Consider the following 19,698-nt stretch of genomic DNA (forward strand, 5'->3'; position numbering starts at 1 on the left):
TTGAAACCGTACTTTCTTTTACCAATAACCCACAATGACCTTTCAAAAATAAGATTACTTAACCCAGTTTTCAAACTTAGTGTGCAGCTACTAACTGGGTTAAAAACCTAGTGAAGTACCTATATGTAAGCCAGTCTCAAATTGAGTGTTTCTATTTGGGCCAAAACACTGTTTTAGTGACAGAATCAAGAGATATCAACAATGATTTTGCAGGGAAATGTTCTCTTTCAAGATTAGCCATTTTTAAACAGCTTTTCTCAAAAAAAAATAAAACTTACATGACCCATTAAAAATGTTTATTGCACGTAAATCAGAATAATATAATATCATCCTTTTCCAAAATGTTTTATGTTTTCTTAATGGTTTGAAGACACATTCATAATGTTGAGAATAACACTCTGTATTATAGTGAGTGGGATCTAGAATTTAAACCACAGCTGTATCGTAGAGGAAAATCTGAGCAGTGGTTTTTGTCAGCTCCATTCCACTGTAGCCAAATATCCCCAAAAGCTGCTCTAAGCATTGTGAAAACCTCCAGCACAATGTGCAAAAAGATACAGATGTCAGCAATGGAAAGGAAAAATCAGTTTAAAACTGCTGCCTTTTTCTTCACCTTCAATGAATGCCCAATCCTCTTTATAAACGTCTTTTCATGGAGTACATCAGAATGCTGCCACTGTCTGAAGATCTCATGAAGATCTAACACATTGTACTTAATACTACTGCACATTTTCTTCGAACAGTTATCTATTTAGCACAATGTTTAAAAATACTTTCCTGAGTCCTGTAAGCCATGTTTTTTGTGAAGAACTAAGTTTACTTCCAACTGCCTCTCCCCACAAAAAACATATGTAAAATATGGAGAATCAATGTAGTCTGGTCACATTTTGAAGAAGCCATAATTTCCATCTTCCAGTGTCTTTTATTACAATGCAAGACACATTCTTTATTACAATTTGAAAGAATTTAGAAAGACAAAAATAATACAAAGAAAGGAACTGGCATTATACATTTTCTTCAGCAATACTTTTAACAGAACCAAATGCAAATCAAAGGCAGGTACAGATTCCAACAATGTAGTGGGCCAGTTTACAGTTTGAATGTTGCTGAGGTCTGAGACATCCCATTGTAAATGTAGGTGTTATTAAATATTACAAATTGCCTGGTAACAATTTTCACAACTTCCTGAGCAGCAGCTCCTGTAAAACAGCCAAGGAATGACAAATTAAAATATCTAACTGACACATTTACACACCAACTGATTCAAATCCAAATGCATATTTTCTAGCTCTACTTTTTTTAAAAAATCACCAACGGGTAGGCATAAAGCACGGATACTCTCATAATTGACTCAGCTCAATGGCCAATTGCACTTTTTCCATGTTCAATCTCTGGCAGATTCAGTTAAAAAACCGTAGCAAAAGTCTTTCCTGGCATAAGCTTGTACATAATCTGAATTTGTCAGTTGAGACCCCTTATACAACGTATCATCAACAAGAGAAGTGGGGTAATAGGTATTGGAAAATTTAATTACCAAGCTTTGTTCCCTAAGAAATGTATGGTAGAGTCTTCATTATTTTCTAGCCGTTTGTGATTCCAGGTTCAAACAAGGCAATTTAATCTGGGGAGTTTTACATGCATCTAAAATTTGCCACAAAAGAATGCTGGCTGCAGTATAGAACTAACTTGTTTAATATCTCAGCGCATATATCAAAATATACTAACTACAGAGTACAAACTAGTCTTACTGTACATGTATAAACTTTGGAAATAATTTTAAATCTGAGACATTTTTATGAGAGAAAAGCAAATTATATCAGTATAATAAATAGTTACTCCCGTTAATCAACATAAAGATATTAGTACAATGGACATGAGAATACAAAGTAGTATCAATGTAAGGCATACTAAATATTTTTGCATGTAAACTGGCTTGTAGTTCAACATGGACACATGAAAATAGCAATCTTTTTACCTCCTAGAAATGCTGCTATAGTGTGTGGCTCGGCAGCTCCATATCGACAACTACAAAAGGAAAATAACAACAGTTGCCATATTATAATACATCATAAGGTCTTGGAAAGTATTTTTGTAATTTAACACTTACAATTCATGGACATAATCATCCTTGACTGTTACAGGCAATCCATATTCCTGAAGAAAACTATTGAGGCAAGATTTCAGTTTTCCAATGTCATCCTCCACTTGATAGTTATAAACCCCTGAAAAGAAGAAATGATTATTATAGACAGAACTAACATTTGATTGCAAGTAAATGAAATATAATTTTGTTAGAGAAGAGAATAATACTGTATCCCACAGAAAAATATACGAAGCAGAAAAGTAACATCTTTCACTAAGCCTTTAAAGTACATTAGATTTGTCAAACATACACAATTATGATATATACAGTAAATATTAAAACTTCAATCTGTGATGCATTTATAAATTTGAACAGAGTGCTATTAAATCTGTATTACAGAAAGTATTCACGTTTATCTCTGAAAGTATATGATATTGAAAACAATCTTACCAGGGTATCTACCATTGTGTTTAAAGAATCTGTCCACAGCTCGTAACATTAGATACAGCACCATTTCACTATCTGGATTATCCATATGGGAAGCTTCAAGTAACAAAACAACATGTAAATTGCTAATGATCAAGAGAAAATTGTTAAAGGCTTGAGATTAACTTAACTAAATATGTTTCCTATCCCTCAACGTCACATAGATCCTGCTCCATCTGCTATGAGAATGTTTCCATATCATAATTATATCTCCTCCTACCTATTCTCTGCATCCGCTCTCTGTCACGTTACAGATTTATAGGTAAGAATGTATAGCCTACATGACAAGAGACTTAAGTATATGTTAAAGAGCTTCTCCATCACATACATAAGACAAACCTCTTGGGAATTAAATACACGAGGTGCTTTTAAGTGTCGCAGAGGAAGCAAATAAATAAACTAGATTTAATATAGAGTTTTTAAAAAAACCTGATAAAAAGATCTGGCAGCTGTGCCAAACAGATAAGGGAAAAGGGCAAAGCCATCAAAGTCATCTTATGAACAGTGACTTCAAAAACAGTTCCAACTAACTGCATTAGGAAGTAACATTCCTGTAATACACAGTAGATACTTTGAGTTGCCATTGCCACCCTCTTTTGATATTCACCATGTTTGACAGGACTGATGGGAATAAAACACCATCACAATCTGTAATGGTTTTTATGCTCTTTGTTTCTTCAACTATAATTTCTACCAGCATCTATCAGCCAGCTTAGTTAATAAATAAAATAAAATGCCATTAATTTATTTATCTAGTGACTGATTCAAATGTTGTACGGATACAATAAAAGCAGTGCTTTTTTTGTCATAGAATGCACGGAATGGTGTTCCGGCACCATTTTTTGAACAGAAGAACTGGAGCTGTGCATGAGTTCCGGCACCTTTTTTTTTTTTACAAAAAAAAGCACTGAATAAAAATATTATATTAAACAATAAAAACAAGCTACATGTGTGATTCACCACTACAGCATTCTATTCACAACATACTCAAATTCAAAGTTTCTTTGGGGGTCTCAGATTTTCAGATCTCAGATCAGATCTCGGATGTTCCTTGCAACTAAAATCTACATTACAGCAAAAGTGAAGAAAGTGGCTATGTCACTTCTATATCACAGATTATATCAAACACCACAAAAGGACACAAATAAATCATGGGAAATCTGCTTACTGATCTCATCTTTGTTTGAAGTATTCAGTCCATATTCTTCAGAAAGAGATCTACATCGTAATACGCGAAGAAATGCTGAGTTACTGCCTAAACAGAATGTCAAGGAGAGTGGGAAAATGGGAAGAGGACAGGAGATAATAAGTACTTTAAATATAAAGACTTAATTGCTACAATCTCCAAGAGATAGTTGTGTCATTCTTGCAATTGTATTTCAAAACAGTAGTTAAAAATTTGCCATGGAATTTGAAGTACAAGATTTCAAATACAAAGCTCTCAACTATGACTTCTAGTTACAGAACATACATTTATACAGTAGCAAAGTCCTTTTTCAATGTTCTTCCTGCACCAACAAAGTTAATTAGGAAAAGAGCATTCTAGGAAATTCAGTTTGGATACATTATTAAACAATGATTGTTTAGCCTATTCCATTAGCAGGAGCAGCCAAGCAGAAGCTATTAACACTATTCCTTAAATGTAGCCTTATTAACTAGATGTAAGTAAAATGAAATACTTACAAAGCAATTTTAATTCTTTTTGAGAAATGGATTCTGGGGCCTGTGGAGCAAAATGCAAAACTGTTTTAATAAAGTTAGAATGCCTAAAAACGGTCTTCTAAATCCCTGTTATAGAATTTGATTTAACCATTTGTCCTTAGCTGGAGGCACATACACAATTACAATGTTTTATCTATCTTCTACAATTCCACATTTTGGGAATCAATCATGACAAGGAATATTTCAGGTTGCCTCGCCTATTCCCCTCCCTCATTTGTTTTGTGAGGTGGATGGTTCTATAAATTTGAAAAACATACATAAACAAATTTTTCTTCACTCTTTACTTCAATGTCTTAAAGAGGATGAAAAGTGCATTTTCAACTAACTCACCTTGCCAACTGACTGCAACAGCTTTGTAGCATAATTAGACACAGCATCGACATCTTTCTTGGCTTTATCACGGTATCTTAAAAAAAAAACCTCCTAAAAATGAACTTCAGCAGATCTAACCCAAAAATCAATAGGCTTCATCTACCTGAATACCCACACTTCAATTGGTAGTAACAGATGAATGCAAAGCCAATTATACTGTCTTTATGATGGGTTATTTATTCAGGAGCGTGCAAAATGGTAAGAATTATCAATAATTTATTTTCAAGTATGAATTCTTGGAACGAGATTGGAAGTGGATAAAATAAGTCTGGTCCTTTCCCCAAATGAGTTACAAAAAAAAGGAAATGAGGAAATTATTTTTAGTCCCATCAACAGTACGTTTTCTGTTGATGTTTTACAAGGACCCCCAAATCTCTTAAGAGTCATGGCAGGTATGTAGAGGAATTAAAAACACCATATCTCTGACTTCTTTTTCCAGTAGCAGTGCAACTCTACTGTAACAGAAGAGGAGGCAGAATTAAGCATGTCATCAGCTTAGAATCATTATGTTGCCAGAAATGGTTTAAGTCCAACCCTGCTTGAATTCTGTTGACTCTTTTCTGGCGCCAATTTAGTACTGAACTTTAGTTGACTGGATCCTCATGTATTTATTGCTTGAGCAATAAATCTTTTGAACTGCAACTTATGGTATGGTCCTCATCCTGGCATCTACTGAATATAAATCTGGAACGAGCCAACTATAAATTATCACTTCTATATACTGCCTCCGCCTAGATCAGGGGTGTCAAACTCAATTTCATTGAGGGCCGCATCAGCATTGCGGTTGCCCTCAGGGGGCCGGGTGGGCATGGCCAGGGTGGGCGTGGCCTACTGGGTGGGCGTGGCTAGAGTGCGTATGGCCTACTGGGTGGGCGTGGCCAGCTCTACATGGTTCGCATCGAGGGTGCCTATGGGGACCTAGGCAGGAGTGGGACAGATCTGAGGGTCTCTGGCAGAAGGAGGGTCTCTGGGCCAGGGCCAAGGCAGAGGGGGCCGTTCCCTCACTGTTTCCAGGATGGCTTCGCGGGCCGCATGAAACCACTTCGCGGGCCGCATCCGGCCCCCGGGCCTTGTGTTTGACATGTCTGGCCTAGATGGATGCCTTAAACCTACAAGAAGAGAAGCCGAAATCTTTTTTCCACTGTGATAAGGAGTTATTATTTTTACTACGAATTAAAAGCGGTCTTCGATATACTTAGAGCTAGTAGGTTGCAAAACTTTGCCATCAGCTTGAGAGCACCGTTATACCAGTATTTATTCCACCCAAAAATACAGAGCTGATAAAGTCACAATGAAAACCTTTGCAGAAAACATCGGTTTCGAAGGAGAGCTTGATACAAATATGAAACTAAACCACTGTAGAAGAAATTACTTACATATTTTGCAAGCTGATAAATTTACTCGAATCTGAAATCATATCTGGGATTGTACCTCTGACAGGTAAATTCCCTTGACCTTCTTTGCTCACAAATTCTTTTACGGCCCGAGCCAGAATCCAAAAAGATGGACTCTAAGGACAAAGAAGAACCAAACAAGTCAAAACCCAAATTGACTGATCGTGTTCTTTTATTCAGAGAGTCAGAATATTCAAATGATTTGTATTTACTACCTGCTGTGAGAGATTGAGACAATGATCATCACTGAAAATGTCTTCAATACAACTTGGTACCTAAGGGGCAAATTCAAGAAAATATTTGTTTTCATGTTGGTTATTTTCCCAATTAGGAATGCAGCCATTGTGCAATGAAAACTTCCGATAGAAGGTGGAGACCTTCCCTTACCTTAGTAGCAATTACAGCGGTGTTTACATTCTTAATGGCTTCTTCAAAGTTTTCCTCATCTTCCAGGATTCCCTTCTCATTCTTTAAAATTCCTAGAAAGCAATGAAGAACTGACTGAACAAGATTTTATTAACTAGAAAACAGGCGATAAACAGACTTCCTTTATCTTTATATGTAAGGATTTTTTTAGATAAGTTAGTGAGCTTCTGATAAATATCGCATGCCAAGGACGCATATTTACATGTGTCTTTAAATAAAGGCCACCGAAACATATAACACTACAATAGAGAGACAGGGGTTGCCAAAAACTCTCACCTTGCCTAATCATCTCACGGAAGGCTTCCTTTTCTTTGTAATTCTTAGGTATCTGACCATTATTCTAAACAGAAATACCACAGGTTTGAATTTTATTAAACGATACATTAAGGCAGATAAAAATTAGTTCAACACCAAACTATGCGTGAATCTGGCTCGGTTTTGTCTCAAGAACAAACGTGTCTTAAAATTCTATTCTATTAGGAAACAAGTCAGAATTTCCATTTTGCATGTAATGCTAACCAAATTAGAAATAGCTGCACCTGCTGGAAGATGGGTTCAAAGCAAGAATATATAAACTGAAGCACATCAAAATGTTACTTGTTCATATTTAAGTCCAGTGACTCACACCAGTGAGTTACAGCCAACTTTTAATCAATTTTATATACATATCTGTTATCAGTGGAACAAGCTATGACTAATTTAAGGCCCATTCTACACTAAACATTCTACACTAAACATCAGTTTTTTTTAAATTTCCATTTGCATACATATATAGATATGAATAGATATGTTCTCTCTCATATACCCTGTGGCTAGTTTTAAAAAAAGCACTAAAACCTAATAACAAGCTTAGCAACAGGATCTTACATTAAAAAATAGGCATTCTTTGGAACATCATGCCACTAGAAATGTGATCTGCCCCCAACCCCACCTCTGGCCTTCTGTAAGGGCCTAAAACCTTGGCTCTGCCAAGTGGCCTGGGGCTGAAATGGGGGTGTCCCATTCTGGAGATGGATGGTAGATTAGATAAGATTCCACCTCCAACCCACTTACCTTTATTTAATTTATTGTTAATGTTTGGGTTTCAAGGCTCAATGCTTTAATGTATTTTAAACTTTGTCTCTGCTGCTTTTTTAATACTCTAAGGTGCCTAGAGTCGCTTGATGGGGAGATGGATAGCGTACCAATAAATAAATAAATACACTTAAACATGATGTACACATGGGCACAATCCACCCACACTAACCTAAGCATATGGATGAATATTTACATGGTGCAGAGAATAGGCCACAGCTGAAACGGCATTACTGGAGGTGAACACACACCTCCTTTTCTCTGCCGTGCTGCCATGCAGATCCTGTAGTTTTCTGTGCCCCAGTTTGATGGGAAGAAGAGAATGCGGAACAAGAAGCATTTACTGAAGTCTTTGAGGCTTCACTTAGCCACAACACGCCCAACTTAAGGCTTCCAAAAATTCCTCTGAATGGCATTTGATTGGCTTGAGGTCTAGCTATAATTCAATCTCACCTATAGTTGCCTGATTCAACCCTGTGACTTCAGCAGCATGCAGGCAGCCTGTGATCAAGACTGCGGCATATAAAAGCACATAAGCCTCTCTGGAGGAAGGCATTATCTCCCTGGATCTACAGCAGAAAGCATGGATAACGTATGTTAGACTACTACCTCCAAGGTATCTACATACCTCATTACACCATTTTTCTAGATACTGGGATACAATCACAATCCATGGGATATGGCTGTGTTCCTGCAAATGCAAAATTAAAGCAAGTATAGCGAAATAAAGAAACCAACGAAAATAGTGCAATTCTAAAGTTGGAAAGCAGGGCTGTTGGGAAGTCGTGTTGCTGTACAAACTCAATTCACAACGCAACAAAAACAGATAAACAAACAGAGTTGCCTTCGATAAAAGTTGTTACAAAATAGTTGGGGAATAACCCTTTTCACTTTGTGCGATAGATCTACAGAATGTAAACAGTTTCCCCACTTCTAAAAGTTTCCGTTTGATTTTGAAAACCCAGATTCAGAATTCCACGTTGGAAATGTCAACGGAGCCAAATGGAGCCATGGGCTTTAAAGAAATTCAAAGCATTTTAGATACCTTTGAATTATATAAGTTCCGTATCTGGCTGCCCCACTTTGAAATTATGCTGAAAGCATGTGGAGAAGGCAAGTCTGCAGTAATGGAGCTTGTTCAAAAAGCATGCTTGGATTTGTTCCTTTTCCTAGAACAAACAGACTTCATCCTGGAATTTCAATGAGCCAGTCACCATAACAAAAATCAGATTTGATATATTACAGGTGAATCCACTGACCTAAATCAAGCCCCATTTTTGTCTCCGAAAAGAATGCCCTTTGTATGTTCCACGGGCGCTTTTCCAAAAGCCAACTGGATTTTCTTGGTTCTTTCCTTGAAAATGTTCCGTTTCTCATCCAAGAAGCTTCTTCGGTTCTGAACTGAAGCTTCTTGAATGAGAAGGGAAACATTTTCAAGAGGAAAAAAACCCAATAAAGTTCAGTTGCCATTCGGAAAAGCACCTTTCGGGTAATCATGACCTGGATGGTTGAGGCTTTTCATAGATGCCCTCTAAATATATAGTATATTTAGAACAAATTCAAGAAGCATCTGTAATGCTTGTATACACACGCCGATGAGATGGCCAAGTCTGTACCAACCTTTTTCTCCATATGTTCTAAATCGTAAGACTGAATGTGTTCTCTCAGCTCTGGAAATGGATTGTCCAGTCTTAAATCATCCAAGGCGTTATCGGGATGAGATTCTATAACTATTTGAAAAATTAAGCAATGTCTCAGTTTTAAAGCCACAGCTGAAGACAACATTATTGCTAAAGTTTGTGGATTCCCCACAATTTTGCTCGCATTATTGTAAGAGGTGTTGCTACGTCAGCTGCCCTTGAAGGGCTCTTGCTTGAAAGGATAGACTTAAAATATTTTAGATAAACACAATTCAATGATTATTCATTATTCGTAAAGGATGTGACCTTTCCTGACTAACACTGCCTCCAGAGGTGATAACATACAATGTAAAATCCTTAGGAGAAACAGCATTACGAGTATTTCAAATCAGATTTCAAATGATAAATTATAATTTGGAATGGATTATATTTCCTGTCTTACAAGTTACGAGGGTGATTTAAAGAATTACCTAATCTATTCTTTATAAAAAAAATAACCTATTTCAGTAGGCATCTTTTCATTATGGATGTAGTTTCTAAAAAGGAGCCAGCTGAGATTAAAAATACAGGGGGGGGGGAAACCATAGAAACTTTGCTACTTACCATTTTAATAAATGGTCCTATATTCAGGGTAATTTTTGATCACTAAATATTTTATTTGGATAGTCTTTAACAATGGAATATTTTTAAACCATATCTTACCGGGATGTTCTTTAATAACAATTCTCATATAGCCTATTAGTCCGTAAGTCCTACAAATTACGAGGGGGATGTTGTAATTCCACAGGACATCAGCTAGCCTAAGCAGCGTACTGAAAAAGAGAAGATATAAGGCAAATGAACAGTAAATAATGGACAGAAAATGCACACTAGAATCTAGCTGCAAATATTTATTCTACATATGGAGCATCTATAGATAGCTCTCCATATTTCAAGATCTTGAACAAGCAACAATATCTTATAATTGAGACATTTAGCTTGCCATCTTCTAGTATTTTTTATTTATTTAAACAATTTATAATTTTATATTACATATAAAATAACAATTCTTTGAAAGGCACGTTATATCTGTACTTGTGTTCAAGCAAATACATGCAAAATTCCCAGGTTTTTTTGATAGAACAACTTTGATTTTTTTGACCTTCATGTATTATGAAGATCAAAAAGAAGCCGGTCTCAGCCACACTCATACAATTTTAAAGTACATAGGAATCACAAGACACGGATGGACAATGAGACCACACATCACATTAAATCAAATATTATTTCTTTGAGTTAGTATAATAGGTGAACTCAGACACTGTGGCTTAATTAATAAACTGTGTTTGAATTGAGGCAGAGATGTAGCAAGTAAAGGATAAAGAAAAATAACCAGCTATGGAGATTATATGCTCAAAATAAAAATATATAATTTCCATTTTTGCAAAACAAATGTAAAACACACACACACACACACACACACACACACACACACACACAGAATAATATCAATTTCATTCCAGCTTACCTTTCTGGGAGTTGAGTTGCAATCACTACATTAAACCGACAGAAAAAAGAAGGATCGTTGTCTAGAAGTTTATCTGGGTTCTTGAGAAAACATAGAAACACTCATCTGTATTGCAGCATAAAGCAATAAATATAGAAAGATCTAGAATTAAAAGTTCATTTCCTAGCTCAGTGCAGTTCTTCATGAACTACAAGCCTATTTTTAATTGGCACAATAATCTAAACTCAAAATGTTTTCAGTTCAGTTCTGTCTATCAACCTGGACACTTTGTATACTTCACCTACATTGATCAGACAAAAGTGTCCTTAATCGAGACTATTCTAGCTTGGCTATTATTAAATACATTAGAATTAATATGATGGATTTGTATCAATAACCACTGTAGGGATAAATTAATGTTGCTTAGGATATGAAATGATATGCATCTTAAAAAGAATTTGTTGCTTGAAGCAAGAAAAAAGATACTATTTTGCTTTGAGCCTACACAAGAGCAAGATCTGATGTTATATTATGGTAGTAATAGTTGACATACTTTTGTGACATGTTAGCACATGTGTCATTATTGTAAAAATGTTTAATGCAAACCTCTTCCACAAAATTTCCACAGACATCATTATTCAACTCTTGCAGCAGTTCTGTGGCACACTGTGCTCGATTCTGTTTAAAAATAATAAGCAGATGAGTTATATTTCTGTGACTGCCTTAAACAGATTTATAATTTTATCCTGAAAGATGAGAATATAAATATTAAAAAACCCACCCCCACCTTTCAATAAATGGGACACAAAATTGTATTGCATGTTACAAATTTCAAACTAAGGATTTTTGGAGAGATGTAATTTTAGACAGGTTACGACATTCAGAGAGGTATGAATAAAGATGCTTTAATAAATATTAATGGGAAAATGTTAGAAAAAGTCCTGAGACATTCCTTTCAAAAACACAGACATGTGTAATTTAGGGCATACCAGAAAATGTCCAGCAATGGATCACACAACAGGGAACAAAATATTGTTTTAAGTTTTGTTCAGAAGAACACTCTTGTTTGCAAGTGCACATGACTAGATCTTCTAAGTAAATTAACTAATCAGAACTAATCATTTGTAAAGGATTACATGCAGTTCTACCTAAGAAATCTACTTATTTGTATTAAAGGTGGGGCACACGTATATAAGTTTAGGCTGCAACATATGTTTACTTATGAATAACTTCTCACAAGGGGATCACCTTTTTATAGATATGTATATAATCACCCTATTAATCACACAAGATCTGTGTATGCTTATTATGAAGGGGAAAAGAAAAATCATTTAACTGAATGGATCCTATGCATTACATAATCACTCACACAAATAAAATTAGTATTTCCTTACTTGACCAATATTGCTTCTTTGCAGGAAGAAGCTAAAAAAAAGAAGAAATTATTCCTTTTGAATTTTATTATAATCACAATTTTTTAAAATAAAACAATGAACAATGTACTCCATAGAAAGCCTCTAACGCATTTAAATCTTGCAACATTTTAAAGACGTGCTTGAAATGAATACATTTGAGTATGCTTTCCGATTTGTAGATTCACATAAATAAAACCAATTAATTCCAATCAGACCATTTCAGGGTAAATCTATACAAATCTCTGTTATTTAAAGGTGTACAACTTAACACAAACATGTCAAACACAAGGCCCGGGGACTGGATCTGGCCCGTGAAGTGGTTTCATGTGGCCCGCAAAGCCATCCTGGAAACAGTGAGGGAACGGCTCCCACTGACTTGGCCCTGGCCCAGAGACCCTCCTTCTGCCAGAGACCCTCAGATCTGTCCCACTCCTGCCCAGGCCCTCATAGGCACCCTTGATGCAAATGATATAGAGCTGGCCACGCCCACCCAGGCCATACGCACTCTAGCCACACCCACCCAGTAGGCCACACCCACCCAGGCCACACCCAACTGGCCCCCTGAGGGCAACCGCAATGCTGATGCGGCCCTCAATGAAATTGAGTTTGACACCCCTGACTTAACATCTCAGTTGATTTTACCATGCTATAAAAATGGTCTCAACGAATGAGGTGAACAATAATAATTATAATAAGAATTGCATGTGAATATTGACAAAGGTTCAACACAGGTGTATACTGAAATGATCAAAATTGGTAAGCAGTAAGGGTTACATATCAAAGTAAACTATAATTATAGCACAAGAAAGTATTTCACACATTTTTGTTCCATATTCCCACCAAGTTTGAAACTGGCCTGAAATTATGCTTTTACCAATCTTAAAACACTGAAAATAAAACAGAGAACACTAGAATCTATCAGTGCTCTTTCCAGTTAAACAATGTGGAAGTATTAAAAATGGCACTTAATCTAACTGTAGTTCATGGAGTAACCAGGATTTTTAAAAAAATCTCCCATCTGCCATTGCAAATGGGACTAAAAAAAATCCCATTGAACAAATATAATTAAAAATAAATGAAATTCTTGGCATAAGTGGTTACAGTAATCTCAAAACAAAAATAGCAATAGAAACAAATGTTCTGTTGATTTTATACAAGTATTCATTTGAATGTAGTGAAAGAATTAGGAAAAGTCAACATTAATGGTTTTTATTCATATATTAAAGTGGAGCTTGAAGTTTGTATTTTATTGATTGAAAAAACAACTATGCTTTTATATGTTTCTATGCCATAAGAGGAATATTCAATGAGACAAATATTAACAAATATTTGGAGAAAGCATATTACCTGTTTCCAACGTCTTCCCCAGTGACGGGATTCCCATCTATGATTGTAAATGATCCAATACCTTAAAAGAAACCAAATCAGTAATCACATCAAAATACACCTTTACTGGGGACCCATTACAACTTTTAAATGTCACCTGTACCTGGTAGAACTAGGTTTTTGAGGATTTCTGTTCCAGTGGCTGTTGCAGTTATCACACAAATGTGAGCAGATTCTAAAGCCTCTTGTCCATGATCACCCCATAACCTGCAACATCAAGAAATATAACTTTCAAGACCAACAACGAGAGAGAAGGCTATAGGAAACTGACATATCACCAATGGTTGCTTTAAAATACGGTTAATAAAGCTACTTCATTGGACAATCATTTCTGTTTAAAACATAAGAGAAAAAAGTTGTATCGAAAGACAGTATATAGACAGTAAAACAGAAGCATAAAATAAATGAACCAAAAACAAAACAAATATAAAAAAACAATAGGTCAAATATATTTATTGCTGCAGCCTCATAGATTTCCTGAAATGAGGATTTTATTATGTGTTTTGTTTATACACACACTGCATTATTTACATATTATATTTATAGATGGATGGATGGATGGACAGACGGAGAGACACACAGATAAATAGTGTATGTGAAATGAAATAAAACATATTTGAAATGGAAATATATTTATGATACACACTGTGTGTGTGTGTGTGTAATACTCTACATATATATAACATTCCTATACAGGAATATTTTATGCACCACACCTAGACACCTGCAGACATGCACATACGTATAAGACCTGCACGTAACATGTGCATATACATGCATGCATAGAAGATGCACATACAATTAGATATGAAAATATAAAACATGCACACAAGGATAAACAAATAAACAAGGAATCCGGAAATAAGAAACCAAGAGAAGAAACAGGCCAATGAATGGCCATCCAGAGAAGAAACAGGCCAATGAATGGCCATCCTCCATCCGGTGGAGGGGGAGAGGAGGAGCAAGAGGAGGAGGAGGAAGAGGGGGAGGAAGAAAGGGGTAAGAAAAAGAGGAAGAGAAAAAAGAAGAGGAGGAGGAGGAAGGAGAAGGAGGTGGTGGAGGAAGAGGAAGAAGGGGGGAAGAAAAAGAGGAAGAAGAGGAGGAAGAGGGGGAAGAGGAGGGGGAGATGGAGGGGGAGATGGTGGAGGAAGAGGAAGAAGGGGGGAAGAAAAAGAGGAAGAAGAGGAGGAAGAGGGGGAAGGAGGAGGAGATGGTGGAGGAAGAGGAAGAAGGGGGGAAGAAAAAGAGGAAGAAGAGGAGGAGGAAGAGGTGGAGGAGGTGGAAGAGGAGGGGGAAGGAGGAGGAGATGGTGGAGGAAGAGGGAGAAGGGGGGAAGAAAAAGAGGAAGAAGAGGGGGAAGAGGAGGGGGAGGAAGAAGGGGGAAGGAGGAGGAGATGGTGGAGGAAGAGGAAGAAGGGGGGAAGAAAAAGAGGAAGAAGAGGAGGAGGAAGAGGTGGAGGAGGTGGAAGAGGAGGGGGAAGGAGGAGGAGATGGTGGAGGAAGAGGGAGAAGGGGGGAAGAAAAAGAGGAAGAGGAGGGGGAAGAGGAGGGGGAGGAAGAAGGGGGAAGGAGGAGGAGATGGTGGAGGAAGAGGGAGAAGGGGGGAAGAAAAAGAGGAAGAAGAGGAGGAGGAAGAGGTGGAGGAGGGGGGGAAGGAGGGGGAAGGAGGAGGAGGTGGAGGAAGAGGAAGAAGGGGGGAAGAAAAAGAGGAAGAAGAAGAGGAGGAGGGGAGGAGGAGGAGGAGGAAGAAAGGGTGAAGAAGAAGAGGAGGAGGAGGAGGAGGCGAAGGGATTTGCGCGAGAGAAGCGGGGCCGAAAACAGCCGCGCAGGCTGCAAAGCCCGGGCGCCCCAATGGAGAGGCTGACCCTCGGCCCTCCTCCTCCGCCCCACGACCCGCGGCCAAGAGAGCCTTCCTCCCCCACGGCTGGCAGGCAGACCCCGCCGGCTCCTGCTCGCCTGAGCTGCCGGTCGTAGCGCTGCTCCTTCAGGCTGAGCCGGCCCGCCGCTCGCCCCGACGCCATGACGCCGCTTTCGCCGCTGGGCCTCCTGCGCTTCCCCGCGCCGCCGGAGAGGGCGACCGAGAGCGCGGCCTCTGCGCCTGCGCGGAATCGCGCTCGTTGCCTGGGATTCCCCCGTGGGGATGCGGAGGGAGCCGGAGAGATGCGCTTTGAAATGCGAAAAAACGGCTCGAGCCAGAACCGCCGCTCAGAAGAAATAATTGCAATTTCCACCACCACCACCCGATGCTCCTGGGGGGCAGCCCTCTAGGAGGAAGGTCGTAGTGCGGATGCAGGCTTGCGACTCAGCCGGGGTGGGTGTCTACTCCTCCTCGCGCGGTCCTAAGCCGGTTTAGCATCTTAAGATCCACTCGGCGCTGCGGGAAAGGATTTTGAGAAGCTAAACCTGACTTCCTGCTGGCTTCTCCATTGACTTTATTTGTGGGAAGATGGCGTTGGAAAACACAATGAGATGACTAGGGGGACATTGCAACAGCCACAGTTTTGCAAATAAAACTGGTTTGAATATTGTGAACATTTCAATTCTGCAGAGCAGTGGGTCCTGGATTTTATTATGCCTTATTTGAGATAGAGAAGGGATGCGGTGGCTCAGTGGGTTAGGACGCTGAGCTTGTTGATCAGAAGGTCGGCAGTTTGGCCGGTCGAATCCCAAGTGCTGCGTAACAGAGTGAGCGCCTGTTACTCATCCCAGCTTCTGCCAACCTAACAGCTCGAAAGCACGTAAAAATGCAAGTAGAAAAATAGGGACCACTACGGTGGGAAGGTAACAGCGTTCCATGCGCTGTTAAGTGCTGGCTCTTCGGCTTTGAAACGGAGATGAGCACCGGCCCCTAGAGTCGGAAATGACTAGCATGCATGTGTGGGGGAACTTTACCTTTATTTGAGATAGTGGACTTTAGGTCTCTTAATTCAAAAATTGTGATATAATGCACCGTTTGGGCTAACCTGAGGGTAAAGGTAAAGGTTCCCCCGCACATGCGTGCTAGTCATTTCCAACTCTAGGGGCCGGTGCTCATCTCCGTTTCAAAGCCGAAGAGCCAGCGCTTGTCTGAGGATGTCTCTGTGGTCATGTGGCCAGCATGACTAGACGCCAAAGGCGCACGGAACGCTGTTACCTTCCCACCGTAGTGGTCCCTATTTTTCTACTTGCATTTTTACGTGCTTTCAAACTGCTAGGTTGGCAGAAGCTGGGATGAGTAACCTGAGGGTACAAACAGATAAAGACAATGAGAGTTTTAGTAGTACCGTATATCGACAGAAGTGATTTCCATGCTAACCTTAGTATATCTTCACATAGGCATGCCTCATGAAGTTCACTGGATTTATTCCTAGATAAATAAATAAATAGGCAGGGAGAACCAATCTGATGTAAAAGTGAAAGCATCAGGCAAGAAATCAGAAACCAGGAGTTCTAGTTCTGCCTTAGGCACAAAGCCAGCTGAGTGACATTGGATTGGTCACTCTCTCCCAGGAAGCCACTCCTGAACAAGCTGCCAAGAAAACTTGTCCTGGCAGTCCTGAAGAATTGGACACGACTGAACAGAAGAAGAAAAAAGTATGAGATAAGGGTGGTAATATTTTATAATAGAGAAAAAATTGATAGCAAGGACTCATTTCCTCTTTCCCAGCTCTCTTATCTGGTGCCCCTTTTCTCTGCCTTCATGCATTCTGTTTGCTACGTTCATTCTTCCTCTTTGTGCAGATTTAAATATTTGGCACCCTGCTGAATGAAATCAAAAGGAACACATTGTTTGCGGCAGTGCTTTTTTTGTAAAAGAAAAAGGTGCTGGAACTCACACATGTCATACAACCCAGCTTGCCTACCCTACAAGATTTCATCCCAAAAAGGTGCCAGAACTCCGTTCGGAGCGTTCTATGACAAAAAAAGCCCTGGTTTGTGGTAATTTCCCCTGGTCAGATTAATCAGAAGTTTATGATTTGTGCTCTTAATATCAACCTTTCCCAACTGGCTATGGGATGCTGGCTATGGAAGGTATTGCAAACATCTGCGGAACATCTAGTCAGGGATGGTGGCTTTGTGTGTTTAGCCATTCTTGTTTTATTTATTTATTTGCAAACCATACATGGCCTAGAAGGCTCACCACAATGAATGTAAACAGAGCTAAAAACAAAATCATCCTTTTCACCAGCACCAGATCTTCAGGCAGTCTCCCAGTTCAATCCCCATCCTAGTCTAAAGCTTAATGGAAGATCCAAATCTTTATGATTCCCAGAAGGCTAAAAAGGTAAGGATCCCCAAGGTGGGAAGTGATTCCAAAGGACTGGAATGGCTCCTGAGAAGGTGTGCTTCCAAGCTGCCATCTTGCTAAAACAAAGGTATTCTAGAATAGGTGACTACGCGGAGACAATATATATCCAAACTTTGTTGCTGATAAAGAAAGGTGGGTCCAAATGCATTTAACAAGCAAGGGAAAAGACTGATGCTGTCCAAAACAAATCAGTTTGGTGAATATTATAAACCAAATTTTCCTGTTCAAGTAGACTCTTGATCAGGAAAATTAATGGACATCAAGACACGTATAAGATATAGTACAGTATAAACAAAAACTCATGACTCTTAAAATGTCATCTGAAAAAAATACAGTACAGATAACATTATAATAAACTTAAATTGACTTGGATCCTGCATCATACAAAGGCCTACTGTGCATTTTTTTTGGGTTTGGTTTAGTATGTTGAATGAGCCAAACCACATCATGGTTGAAACAAGCCATGACTTATTGGCAAACCCAACCTTGAATGTATGCTGTGCACGCTATTTTGAGATGTTAATTCCAGAATTGCTGTGGAATTAAATGAAATTGTTTATAATTATAGTTTATAATTATATTCGTAATTACTTTGTAATTATGTTTGTTTTTTATAATTATAAATTTTAAAATATTATGTTGTCTACCTTAAACTACCATTCATGATAGGGGAGGCAGTATAAACATCAATTAAATAAAACATTTATTTGGGGGGTGACATTTGTCTATAATTTCAGGTATATAATAAAGAAGCAGCTCATATAACATTCTTTAGAAAGCAACATGAATGAATATTCCTACAGTTGTTCAGACAGTATCATGAATTTCAGAGTAACCTAAAGAAAGAGACAGAAAATTGTTTCAAAAATGTGAATAGAAAGAATTCTCAAGCAGGGCATATTTATCACCGCGTGGTCAAATTCTTCTATTGCACTTCTGTTGAAAGCAATGAGCCTGTGTAACTCTTAATCTGTATGTTATAACAAAACTATGTTTAATCGTGGTTTATTGAGTCAACCACAACAGCAGCAGAGATTGGGTAGGTTCATGGGCCGGAGGTCAAGTGGTGTGCAGTACCTACCATCTGCACTTAAAAAAATAAGGTTGCTGCATATTAATAAATGCTAGTAATGTTAAAGTTAATAAGATGCTCTTTGATCACCTGTCTGATCATTTGTGTCCCATTAGAAACAGAATTAAGGCTCAGATTGTGCATCTCTGGACTAAAACATAAATGGCTTCACAAAGCAGATCACTGTTCCCACACATATATTTCAAAATGGGCTGTTGAAATGGTGTTTCTCATTAACGAATCCAATGATAAATCGTTTTATGACACCTTACTCTTCACTAAGAGATAATAACATAGGAGGAACTAATTCTTGTTCAAGGACAGTCTTATGCCTGTGCTGTGGAGACTAATTTGTCCTTGAATGGAGTAGCCATGAGACTTTCGTTCATAAAATGTGTGTGCATGTGAAAACGCACACTCACAACACATACAAACACACATACAAACAAACCTCTGCAGGCTTCAGATGATCAGTGCCTTTGTTTTTAGGAGATGTTTTAAATCAAGAAAAGTTTAGAGATGTCCTGAAAAAAATGTAACATTCATTCAGAAGGTTCAAAAAAACCACTATAATCTACATTTGCATTTTGCATTTAATCCATACTTTGATTAAGATGCAGTTGGCTTGATGTACATGTAATGCTGACCCATCAAGTCTATTTCTTGTGCAAGGGAAACTACTATTAATGGCTGGCTTGCACACTCAAGCAAAAATAAAACAATCCCACTTTTGATTTATACTGGCCTGTTCACTGGAGTGTTTTGATACTTAAAACAGCTGCTTTTATTATACCATAATTCCAGGTGAAATTATAAATGGACCGTGGTTCAGTAAGTTTCAGTCTATAAGAAAT

At 38.3% G+C, this 19,698-nt stretch overlaps 1 protein-coding gene across 2 annotated transcripts; it reads right to left on the reverse strand.

Moving 5' to 3' along the window:
* Positions 1-310: 310 nt before the first annotated feature.
* NAE1 (NEDD8 activating enzyme E1 subunit 1) lies at positions 311-15,535 on the reverse strand. 2 transcript variants are annotated; one of them, XM_083370467.1, is made up of 20 exons: positions 15,441-15,535; positions 13,588-13,691; positions 13,446-13,506; positions 12,078-12,108; positions 11,290-11,361; positions 10,705-10,784; positions 9,900-10,009; positions 9,178-9,287; positions 8,186-8,248; positions 6,760-6,823; positions 6,445-6,536; positions 6,273-6,332; positions 6,040-6,173; positions 4,622-4,697; positions 4,253-4,292; positions 3,738-3,824; positions 2,534-2,626; positions 2,108-2,222; positions 1,976-2,025; positions 311-1,199 (listed from the first exon to the last, which is right to left on the reverse strand). In XM_083370467.1, the coding sequence occupies exons 1-20, from the start codon at positions 15,503-15,505 to the stop codon at positions 1,090-1,092; spliced, it is 1,617 nt and encodes a 538-aa protein (XP_083226593.1). In that variant the 5' UTR covers positions 15,506-15,535; the 3' UTR covers positions 311-1,089. The 2 variants fall into 2 exon arrangements, 1 of the variants encoding a protein (XP_083226593.1); XR_014493408.1 differs by lacking the exons at positions 311-1,199; positions 1,976-2,025 and having other exon boundaries at positions 2,170-2,222; positions 2,534-3,633.
* Between the last annotated feature and the right edge of the window lie 4,163 nt (positions 15,536-19,698).

This window comes from Vipera ursinii (genome assembly GCF_947247035.1).
Source record: "Vipera ursinii genome assembly, chromosome: 10".
NCBI lineage: Eukaryota > Metazoa > Chordata > Lepidosauria > Squamata > Viperidae > Vipera > Vipera ursinii.

Excerpts from the sequence above, each read along its gene's own strand:
- NAE1 (XM_083370467.1), bottom strand. The coding sequence starts at position 15,505 with ATGGCGTCGGGGCGAGCGGCGGGCCGGCTCAGCCTGAAGGAGCAGCGC. Across the intron at positions 6,537-6,759 it reads CCGTGAGATGATTAGGCAAG|GAATTTTAAAGAATGAGAAG; the intron begins GTGAGAGTTTTT and ends ATTGCTTTCTAG. Across the intron at positions 2,026-2,107 it reads GATGATTATGTCCATGAATT|TTGTCGATATGGAGCTGCCG; the intron begins GTAAGTGTTAAA and ends TTCCTTTTGTAG.